The following is a 12683-nucleotide window of genomic DNA, read 5'->3' as shown; positions in this document are numbered from 1 at the left end:
ACAGCATTTATTTGGATTATTTTTAAATCCATCATGCAGAGTTAGGTTTCATAGTTTGTCTTTCTGCATCTTTGGATGATTGCTCTTAATTGTGATGGACAATCCTGATGATTAGAAATTTCGTTTACTTTACAGTTGACGCATTTCGGTTTCGATTTGCAGTTTTTCCAATTGTGGTATTTTTCTTGGAATGAGTATATCATACATATCTGTATATTTGTTGGTCAGTATTTCACGATATGATCGTGTTTCTGGCTGATGTAGCATCTGGATACTTGGTCGCATGTCTGTTAGTGATGGGAAAAATCTAAATTTGCTGAAGTTTGAAAATCCGGATTTATGAAGTTCGAAATCCGAAATCCGAAATCCAAATTTTACAGTAAACCCAGATTTCGGATTTGAAAACATTGAATTTATATTCTTTCAAGAATTATTTATATTAAATACAAAATAATTAAACATTTTCAAAATTAAATGGTATTTTGACCTAACCTAATTAAGAATCTCATAGATAGCCGACTCAATGTTATCATTGAAGCAAAACCGCTATATGCGAAGCTGATAATATTTACATGATTAACTTTATCACAAAAATATTCATATCATAAAACACTTCAAAATTGCATATACCTTTAGTCTATACTTGCGATCGTAAAATTGTCAACCCGTAATTTCTAGTACACATAATATATGATTTTGTAAATTTTAAATATTTAATCTACTTTGATACCTAACGACCCTAACTAAGTTAGGGAAAACCAGGTTTTTACAGTAAATTAAGAGGTTACCGACCAAAATATTACTTACGAGTATAAGAACCAAATAGATTACTTATCAGAAAATATTTAAACATTAACTGTTAATACACACTGTGTAATTCAATAAACTTACAATTAAATTATACTTTATTTTTATTTTATTTTTTTATTAAAAAAACTATCACAATATCTTTAATTTTACGAAATACATACTGACAGCTGTCTTAAAAAATGAACACATTATGATTTAATATTTAAACACTTTCACAATTTTAATTTTAATAAAATAACTTAATAATTTTTTATACATTTACCTTAAATACTTAAAAATTACCTCAAAACAAATTCAAAATAAATATTTTTAATTTAAGTACATAAAATAAACCTATAAAAAATTCATAATGATTATTTATTTTATATTATTAATGTCTATCAAAAATTTAAATCATCTTTTAATGATTTCGAATACTTACAGATCAAATTAATTTTTAATTTTACTTTGTACCCAGCAAGGTAAACTCAAAGTGATCAATATTGTACGAGTTCAACAATTTCAGACTTTCTAAATAGATTTTTCGTTTTTTTTTTTTTTTTTTATAAACTTGATAGTAAGATTTCCTAAACGATTAAATATCCTAGTATTACAATTTTAATGCCCTTACATACAAGGCTGTATTTAAAAATTTGACGCCCCATCTTACGCCGTCATCTTATATGGGTCTGAAATATAGGCACTAAGAAAGATAGAGGAAATAATATTGGACACATTTGAAAGAAAAGTTCTAAGACGAATTTATGGACGTTGTCTCGACTCAAGAACCGGAGAATGGAGAATTCGAACTAATTAAGAACTTCTAAATATGTTCCAAAGACCAAGCATTTCAAGGTTAGTCGCAAAAAGAAGATCGATGTGGGCCGGTCACGCCTGGAGGAAAAAAGAAGCAATGATAAATGCAGTAATTAAAAAGGAACCGGAAGGGAAAAGACAACTAAACAGATCACGCCTCAGATAGGAAGACTGTGTGAAAAAAGAAGTTAAGCCCAGGAGCAAACTGGAGAGAAGTAGACGAAGACAGAATAAGATGAAGATTAATTTGTTATATGGCATGGTCTTAAAAGCCAAAAAACCAAAAAGAAGATAACCTAATAGTATTTTTCCCATTTTAAAAATTGCGGAATATTATATAACTTTTATCTTAATACAACTTTTATCAATTTTAATGTTATAATTAGATATTATAATTTTTGAATCAGGTGATACTGCTTTTCCGAAATTCAAATAATTGTTTCAACACGAAATTTGGAATTAGCCGACTAATCCGTGATTGATTTACTGCGCATGCAGGTCTGGCTTTTAAACAAACATAGGTAAAATTTATATTTTGCCACCCCTTACGTATAAATATTTTTTCAAATATTTTTTTTTATACATAAAAATTGTCCAGAAAAAATGCCGTCCAAGGCGTGGGCCTATGTCACCTACCCCTTGAGCCGGGCTTGTGCACATGCACTCATGCGGATTGATCACTGACTCTGAACTCTGTTGGACCGCTTTTCGGATTTTCAATGATAAAAAGTAGGGCTCGGAAGTTGTATGAATTGCAGATTGTTCTGTATGATCTCAATTTATAGCAGATCTAGATAGAAATTTGAAGTATAAAATTGCTAGTTAGAAAATTGAAAATGCATATTTTGCATATTTGGACAATTTTAGCTAAAAAAGTGCATATTTCATTTATTTTATATGCATATTAAGCATATTTCATATTTTTCTAAAAAAATTAATTTTTTTTCTTTCTTAACTTATATATTTCAACTAATATTGAATATAAACTCAAATTATCAACGGAAGTATTTGAAATAGAAAATCTTAAAAAAGTATTGGTGGTTCAATGCAATAACTTAACTGGTAAAAGAAAACATGTATTTTTTTCGTAATTTAAAAAATATTAAAAAAATATTTTTAATTTTATTTTCAGCTCAATAAGATGTCAAAGTGCCAACCAGTTATAATTTTTTTTAGCTATAAATCGTTTTTATGTATATTATTAATTTATTAACAACATCTGGTGTATTTAATTTTTGGGATTCAGAATAATTTTTTTCATATTTATTAATTTTTTTTTTTTGCATGTTTAACATTCAACATATTTTGCAATTTTTTCGTGCATATTTTACCTTTTTTAGCCTAACAACTTCCGATCCCAATAATAAGATATGAGATGTTTTTTTTTCTTAATTTGTTTTTATATTTCTGTGGTGTGTTGTTGTTATTGCTGTTAGTAAAATCACAATGAATGATATTAACGGTTCGGAAGACATATTATGACATTGGTTCGCGGACGTTTCGCCCCCGCCGTTTCGTCCCCATCACAAAAACGAGTCCACGGACATTTCGTCCCTGTCTATTGTTAAGATAGGACATTTAGCTTTCAGGTATTATATAGATTTATTTATACACAATTATTTATATTAGATTACTTATTCTTTACAAAAAATATAAAATATCATTATCATTACTACATTTAAATTCAATACAATTTTGTTTTATTTTATTTTCGTATAATTTTTTTTTTGGCAAATTTATAATTTTATTTGTTTCGTGGTTAACAACTCCATAATTCACTGACGTACGCACAATTAAACTGACAAACTAGTACTGCGTAGTGTACTCTGTATGATATACTATTATAGTATCCAGGACAGGTATAAAATATTATTTAATCTTTACAATACAAATAGAAAAAGTTAATAACATTTTTCCACTGTCTAACAAATAAATAATAGTCAAGCAATATCATCAGTTGATACGAAGACTTTCGATACATCGATATGTCATAGAGGTAAAAAGGTGTTCGTAAAATTGTTAACTTGTTTGTTTACATACCTATATTATTTTTTTTGAGTTAATTAATTTAGAACGTAATAACCTAACCTAACCAGGGGTCAAACGTCCTATAGGTAGGTATAAATAAATCTATATAACTCCCGGGGGCCAAATGTCCTATCTTAATAATAGACGGGGACGAAACGTCCATGGACTCGTTTTTTTTTGACGGGGACGAAACGTCCGCGAACCTATGACATTAAGTATATTTTATATTATATTTATAACTACAGTATATTTATTTATTAAATAAATTAATATTTATTTTATTGTACATAAAGTAGTTTATACATCGTGAAACAAAAAAATTGTTGATAAACGTTACATGAAAATTCAAACGCAAATAATTGATAACATGAATAATAAATATGATAATAGTTTCTCTGACTATTAGTCCCCGTCGGAATCAGCGGACTGTTTTGATTGTCAACAACCAAGTCTAAAACTGGTCTAATGACGTGTTGGAACGACCGTCTGATGGTTTGGGTTTACGTTTTTAGGGTGCGTTAGGGTGTGTTGGAACGAAAAAAATTATACTGCGCATGCTTCCCACCACCTCTATGATAATTTGACCGCGTGTTGGAAACATAGAAAAATGATATAATATAATGGCGATATCTATGATCGTGGTATATCTACAGTCGACCAAACCATGGTACATTATGTGACCAAACTGTATAGTCTGTATGATAAGGATTAATAATTTCACATATCCCCATCAAATGTCGAATCGAACTATGTGGATATCCTTTTCCTTCTGTCGAACTTGTCATAATGTTATTGTTTTGTTGTATTTGGCAATCAGTAATATATTAATTTTATATAGTATATTTTATAATTAATTATATGCTATTATTATGCTGCCCTTAGTAATCATTAGTCAATATTTAGAATTTAGTCCAACTCTCGTTAATCATTTCACACATGACGAGTTTTGAAATTTGAAAATTTGGTAAGTTGCCTTCGTATGCCTGCCGTTATTAATTCTTTATTGCAGGTGTCTGATATTCAATAATAAATGTCTTATTTTTCAGTTTTCAAGTTAAATGGTATAAGTTACTTTGTACCAATTCAATTTCAATTTTCATATATTACTGAATTTGAATCCATTTCAATAAAAAATTTGACAAAGATAAAAAAAAATCATGGCATCAAATACTTCTCATTTAGTTGTAAGTAATTCTAAATTTTAATTCATTGTTATATTAATTATATATTGTACATCACAACACTGAAGCAATGGTTTTATTATGCTTAAAAAAATTAATTTAGGAAGGGTTTTAATTTTTATATGTGCTTATTTTCAATCAAGTTTGTCAAATTCCCGTGTTTGATTTTAATATATTGACTCAGATACCTAGAAATTATAAAAAGAGAAGCTTTAGTATAATTTGAAATTAAATATTTTTTGAAGATTATCTTATTAATTGATGTTACTTATGTAACATATTAGTATTAAATACTAATATAATTTAGTTGTATTGTTAATATTTACTAACCAAAATGCTGAAAAATATTGTGAATAAATTAGTCTTGATTAACCTTTCCATTAATGCATAAGAAATAAATAAAAAAAGGCATTCTTGATAAGAATTGTGTAGTAAGCCATGGTTTAACAACACTTTAAATGTCTTATTTTTTCACATGTTTCATACGTATCAAATTTTATAATTAAGTAATAAAACATAAAATTAAAATTAAAAATTATTAAATGATTATTACTGAGTTGCGATCTTATTTTTTCATATTCAGCTACAATTGTTTTTAACGTTGTATAAACTTAATGATGAATTTTTAATTTGAAACTGGCCGTACTTTACAAATATAATAACATTCTAGGCAAAGCTATTATTTATTTCTATGTATAAATTATTTGTTTATTATTTTATATATAAATATAATATGTACAGTTTTAAATATACCAAGAAAAGATTTCTTATAGATATTTTCAAAGTGAATTTTCTTTTATCCGATGTAAAATGTATGAATAAAACAATCAATATTGTCCTAAGGTAGAATATTTTGGAATAAGTTATTTATTATAAAATTGATTTACTTAAAATAGGTACATATATTATGTTTTTTTTTTTTTTTTTTATAGCCGGAAATTGAATATATTCATCAGTTAGTATATGATTTAAGATCATGTGAATTACAACTCATTTTAGATACTGTTAAACAGAACAAATCTGGTAGCAAAAAAGTTTTACGTAAGCGTGTTTTAAATTTGTTATCTGCTTCTCCAATAAAAACAAGATTTTTGAGACAAAAAATTTTACAAGTCTATAATACTAGATTAGAAACTGACCGAATTTATCAACAACATCCTCAACAACCACCACCACCACCACCACCACCATTAATTCAACATTCACTTGAATCACATTTTTTACCACGGTATTTTCAACAACCTTCTTCATATAAGGATTTGAAGAATATGAAATGTACTCTACCCTATACAACCAATACTTTACCACCTGTTAATGAAGCTCATGATATATCAACTACTAAATTTGAAAATTTGCCATTTTTTAAAACAATGGGAACTTTACTGTTTCCTATTGACTGCAATACTGTTGTTGATTCAGCCAGCTTTACTGGTCTTTTTTATCTAACAGATGATGTTAGACATTCAATTTTAAAATCGTGGAATATTACTAGACAAGAATACAAAGTTCAAATAATTTTAAGATTAGTTCGAAGAGGTGTTATAGAAAATGTTACAGATCGTTTACCTTACAATTTAAATGTTTCTGTAAATGATTGTCAATGCAAGTTACCTACAATGAACATCCCAACAAAGGCTGGCATCACCCCATGGAGATGCAATGTTCCTATAGATATTACTCAGCAAACAGATATAAGAAATTGTTCACAGAACACATTAAATATCACTTGGTCAGAAGATTCACAAAACTATACAGCTGGTGTTTATGTTGCACAGAAATTAACTTGGAATGAGCTTCTTGTAGAACTTAAAAAAAGACCCCTTCGTCCATTAGATAAAACAAAAGAATTGATTAAAAAATCAATGGAAAGTGATGCTGATATGGGTGTAGATTCTATGTTTGCTACTATTAAGGATCCACTTAGTAAAATGAGAATGAACCTACCATGTCGAGGTATTGATTGTATACATATGCAATGTTTTGATGCTATACAATTCTTGCAGATGAATGAACAAAAACAAACATGGATATGTCCTTTATGTAAGAAAAAAGTAAGATTTGAAGATATTGAAGTTGATGAATTTTTTTTAAACATCCTTCAAAATCCAAATTTAAGTAATGATTGTGAAAATGTCATCTTATTAGCAGATGGAACATGGCGTGAAAAAAAACCTAAAGATTTTTCAAATATTTCCAAAATAAATGACAATCATTCTTCTAATCACATTGAGGTGTTTACATTATCAGATTCAGATGATGAGGATGATCATATTCATCATCCAGAAACAAAACGTAAAAAATGTAATTCACCAAATCTTGAAGAATCTATAATAAAATCTGAACATATTCTCCAAACTGAAGATTTGACAAGAACAAATGATAGTAATTCTGCTGATGATGAATTTGTATTAGACTTAAGTCTTAAGAATAATTCGTTGCCATCGACTAGTTCAAAATATGACCCAATAATTACATTAAATGATGATTCTGATCCTCAGTCTTTAACTGAATCATCCGATATATTTAATAGTTTTTACTTACCAAATATTTCAATTTCAAATTGCCGTAAAAATGAATATAAGCCAAGTAGCTCAACTAGCTCTGGAAGTAAAAGTAATAAACACAGAGAAATAGCTAAATCGCGAGATGTTTTATGTGTTATAACATTAGATTAAATCTTAAATACTTAAGTTATGTATATATATTTTTTATTAACTGAAAATTGAATTTGTTCCATTCAAATTGACTTGTGTTTTTAAAAGATTAGTTACATATTATTGTAATTTTTCTCTCTTAAGTTATGAAATATTGTATTAAAATATTGTATTATCCTGTCGATATATCACAAATGGTTAGATTGGCAAACAATTGACTTGGTTTATTTTTTTAATTTTGTGGATTTATTGTCATGATTGTTATTTCAACAGCTGTATGTTATTTGAAATACAACAAAATTAAAAAAAACTGATTTATTATGTTTTAGTTAAATCTATTATGTTAAAAAAATATGTAAATACATTAACTCAAATTTTTTTTTAACATAGTAAAATTTTTGATTTCTTACTTCATATCAATGGAAATTGGATACATACACTACAATATAATGAATTTATAAATTACATATAATTGATTTTTAATTTCCTTTAATTTTTTATTTTAATATAAAGTTTTTTTATAATATATAAAAATGTTAATCCATATCACTAGAATTATTTTAAACCTATAGCGTATCAATTACCTCAACTGTAAATTTAAAAAAATTGAATATAATTAAAACGCATTATATTTTATTTGGTTTTTATTATTAAATTTCATTTATTAAGTTTTAATTTTTTTTTTTACAATTTAACACCTTTTTATTATTTAAGTCAGTGGTTCTCAACCTAGGGAGCACACCCCCTTAGGGTTACGTGATAAAATTTCAGGGGGGGCGTGAAAAATGTTGAAAAAAACATGAAAAATGAAAATGTTGTCGTTTTCTATGCTGTGCCTTGCTGCAGTGTTAGTTGTCGCTTCGGTCAATTTTTTTTATGCAAATAAATTCAATTAATATTAAAAAAAACTTCATTGAAGTTGTATTCTTATGAATCCAATAACCAACGTTAAAGCAAGGACCTTTAATTACCTTGGTACCTTTAAGTTTTTACGGTTCCGGTTCTCAATTATATTATTAAAAGGTTTGGATTTCGATTATTGAAAAATACAAAATAAGGGTTCAGGTTCTAAATAAAATATTTTAACATATATTCCGTAGTAGTATTTGATACAAATTTAAAAATTACATAAATTTTACCGGTATTATGGCATTATACTAAGCAATATGGCATAATATACTTGTATATGTCTCAAAATGTCTCTTTTCAAATAATTTATATATATTATATATACCGCAATAAGTTTTTTTTAACAGCTATATAGTAATATAAAATGTTATAGTATTATAATAAAGTAAATAAATAAGAAAATATGCAAAATAAAATTTCATTTTTGAACTCATGCTGTGATTCAAATTTGTATCTATAATAATAAATAATAATTTATTTGGCCAAAAATAGAGTTTATATATGTTGAAGAACAGTCATATGAATAAATTAAATTAAGTTTTAACTATACATAATAGGATTTGTTGCCCAATTCACCACTGAGATAACCCTCGTATTCGAAAAATTGTAGTATTAACCTGTTTAGCCTTTAGTCGTCTGTCTGTTAGCACATAATATTAAAAATTAAGATTAAGAATACAATTTTTAAAAAGCTATTTCTCAGAAATTGATTTATGCTTTGACATTTTAAGAATAAAAATATAATTAATAATGTTTGTTACATCTGATATTTTTCATTTAATAATAAGGGTTTCGGTTTGATTATAGTTCTTTGAAAACGTAAACGTGTTCGGTTCCAGTTCCCAATATTTTAAGCGTTCTTGGGTTCCAGAACCGGTTCTTTTAAATTCGGTTCCAGTCCCTGCATTAAATTATAGTTTACAAATAAATATTATGTATACATCAATCATATAGTAACGAAGGGGTGGGGCGTGAACTCATAAAATAGTTTTAAAGGGGGCGCGGACCTCAAAAGGTTGAGAACCCATGATTTAAATATTGCTCTAGGTAAGTTGAAAATATTTTTTTGTATTATTTTTTATTTTTAGACCAATAAAGGTGTATAATATATTTGTAATTAGCTATTTATAATCAGGAAAAATAATTTTGAACGGGTGTCAGTATGGTTTCTGACAGCTTCAATTTTTTTAGTGAACAGATACAAAGTATGTTGTCCGAAATTGGAAATGTACATAACGGATTCGAGAAGTGTATACCTACTAAATACTATTAAATAAGAATATTATGAAGATATTTTTTAGGAAACCAGTTAATGCATGACAGCTAATGAGGACTTAAATATGTATATTACATTTTCAATTATATGTCCCACATTAAAATAATTTGTTAATAGTTTTCAGATTTATACCAGACTTATGTATATTTTCAGTTTAAAAAATAATAACAGATTGGTAGTTACCTAACTATAACGTGCAATTTGATTAATAAAAAAAACTATAACTAAAAATTATTACTGAAATTGTACTAAAAATTATAATCATATGGAAGTAGAGTAAAGGAAGGCTCTATATCATATTGTATGTTAAAAAATGTGTAGTACAAATTTTTATGAAAAATAAGGACTGGTTTTTGATATAGAAAAATAGGTAGATAGTTAAAGCAGGTAATGTAAAAGTACTTTGAGTATACCTAAAATATATCTAATTAATTTTCAAATCTACAGTTTTTTGGCAATTGTCTAGCCTTTAACAAACTGGTTATCAATGACAATTGAAAAAAAAATACAAGAGATCTCTGAAAAAACAGTTAATACTGTCAAGGTTTGGTACTATTATTCAAAAGTGACCGTGCTGATGTTACGGACCTTTCTAGGTACACTGTAAATAGAAAGAGGTCTAAACAAAATGTAAAATGTATTTGTACATTGATTGTTTAAGACATTCAGAATATACTTTTATTTTAAATTTTCTTTTCTTTTTTTCTGCATCTTTAGAATACATACAATTATACATATTTTTTAAAAGTTTGAAATATAAATGGTTCTGATTAACAGCCCCAGTTATATAGGCCCACAGAATTCTGTTCTGTAAATAGTATACTTTGTATAGAAGTTATGTATAAACCACACCTATAATAGGTATAATCCCAATAATTGCAAAACTATTACTACACCTTTTGATTTTAGAATATACAGATAAGGGGTTGTATAGGAAGATTCGGCGACTCAAAATTTAGTTCATGCAAGTTGTTGAGAGATCATTGTTGTCTTTATCGTAAATATTTTTCGCAGTCAAAATTGTCTATTTTATTAATATAGTGATTACATATGCCGTGACAGTACATTTTATCTTTACAACCGGTTTTGTGTTTATTTCCTTTTGTATCACGGGCGGCCAGCTGCCCGGACAAGTCGGTAGTCACTACTAGTGATGTTAAACTGTGAAAAATATTTATCAACTGTGATAAAAAAAAAAATCACAGTGAAAATAACAGTGATTGCTAACTGCTACTTTCTATTTTTCACGTACCTATGGCGAATCACATGTGTGCTTTACACTATCAGAATATGACAGTAATCCATAGTGTTAGAATACTACTCTGTTTACTACTTAGTCGTGATATCAGATAATATTTACCTAATGTAAATGTGACATAACATTAATCATTATTCATTACCTATGAATAATGACTAATATAATAAATTAACATATATTATAATATCAATAAATATCTATCTAAAATCACGAATTTTTAAATATGTTTTAATATGTGTAATTTTAATGAATGGTATTTTATCTAAAATATGTTATTATCCATTAATAAAAATATTACGTTACATTTCAATCCATGTTTTAACTACTTATAATTAGTGAACCATGCTCTATGTAGTAAACTACTTCCATCTCCCACTATTTTTAGTATCTACACTGAGACTATATAATGCACCACAAATGTACATATAGTACTATTGTAGCAAGTGGTAACTAGCTATACTTGCATATCACTATTTCATAGCATCGATTATAAATACTATAGATAGCTCACTGCAATACAAAATACGTTGCGCGGAAATTAATTCCGATAGAGTGCCATAAGGTATTATTTTTGTCTACAGTAAAATGTCTTTCCCGTTTTATAGCAGTTAAAGTACATGTATTTACCACCTCTGAACATGTTTTAGTTAATTTAAAAATTTATTATACGAGCAATAAATTTAAATGTTCTAAAAAAATACATCGAAATATTTAAATGCAATAAACATAAAATGTAGGTGTGTGTCGATATTCGAATGAACTCAATGGAGACATGGAGTATATGAATGATTAATTTTAACCATATTCTATTGTAGTTGTAAACAATATTTTTGTAGCTATTTATGCAGTAAACATGTTTAAAAATAGCCATATTTGATATTTCCACGGTTATTAACGATCACAACGTGACGGCCATTGACCAGAGCGACACTAGCGATTACATATTACAACGTTATCCGATCGTACTAACAAGGCTACCGCAACGCTTTAAAGCGGTATCCGATTATTATTCGCACAACGTATTTTGTATTGCAGTGAGCAATCTATATAGTATTTATAATCAATGATCATAGTGTTAAATACTTTTCACAGTTGGATAACTTAACAGATTTATGATATCATCACAGTGTGATAAAATCATTTTTATATATTACCGGCTACACACGATTAGTTTTAACTATCAGTTAAAACTGGCGTCCTTTGAGTCCACACACGTTCATTTTTAACTGAATACAGATATAATTTGTTTGTGTTCTCTGTCAGTACATCTAGTGTAGTGTAGAGAAAAATGTACCCACAAGATGTCATCGGATGATGCTTAAGCCATACTTGGGCTATTACTAGTGTTAAAAAAGAATAAAAAAAATCCATGTAAATGTAGAGTGGTTTTTGGGACATTTTTGATTTTTCACGGTTTCACAGAGATATATGAAAATACAAAAAACGGATATAGAGGTATACGGGTACGAATGCGTAGATAACTGCCACACGATTGACGATAATCACCTACACATATTCAGTTTACACACATTTTTAACTGAATAGTTCCGTCATTTCAGTTTAAAAATATGTGAAATTATATTTCAATCAGTTTTAACTGATAACGAGAGAACTGACAGATAAAACTGATCGTGTGTAACCTGGCATTATGTATGAATGGCAGTCACAGTTATTGTTACTCATTGGATCACTGTGAAAAATAGCAGTGACTGCTACTTTTTAACATCAATAGTCACCAGTCCCACCAGTACTCAAAATATACACACAAAGTT

At 27.6% G+C, this 12683-nt stretch overlaps 1 protein-coding gene across 1 annotated transcript; it reads left to right on the top strand.

Moving 5' to 3' along the window:
- The first annotated feature begins 4347 nt into the window (after positions 1-4347).
- On the top strand, positions 4348-7712 carry LOC112680948 (E3 SUMO-protein ligase PIAS1-like). Its single transcript, XM_025551183.1, has 3 exons — positions 4348-4597; positions 4680-4817; positions 5747-7712. Exons 2-3 carry the CDS (start codon positions 4791-4793, stop codon positions 7487-7489), a joined length of 1770 nt encoding a protein of 589 aa, XP_025406968.1. The 5' UTR covers positions 4348-4597; positions 4680-4790; the 3' UTR covers positions 7490-7712.
- Positions 7713-12683: the final 4971 nt, after the last annotated feature.

This window comes from Sipha flava, unplaced genomic scaffold, assembly GCF_003268045.1.
Source record: "Sipha flava isolate LNK unplaced genomic scaffold, YSA_version1 182_pilon_pilon, whole genome shotgun sequence".
Classification (NCBI taxonomy): domain Eukaryota; kingdom Metazoa; phylum Arthropoda; class Insecta; order Hemiptera; family Aphididae; genus Sipha; species Sipha flava.
This window is presented reverse-complemented; position numbering and strand designations above follow the sequence as displayed.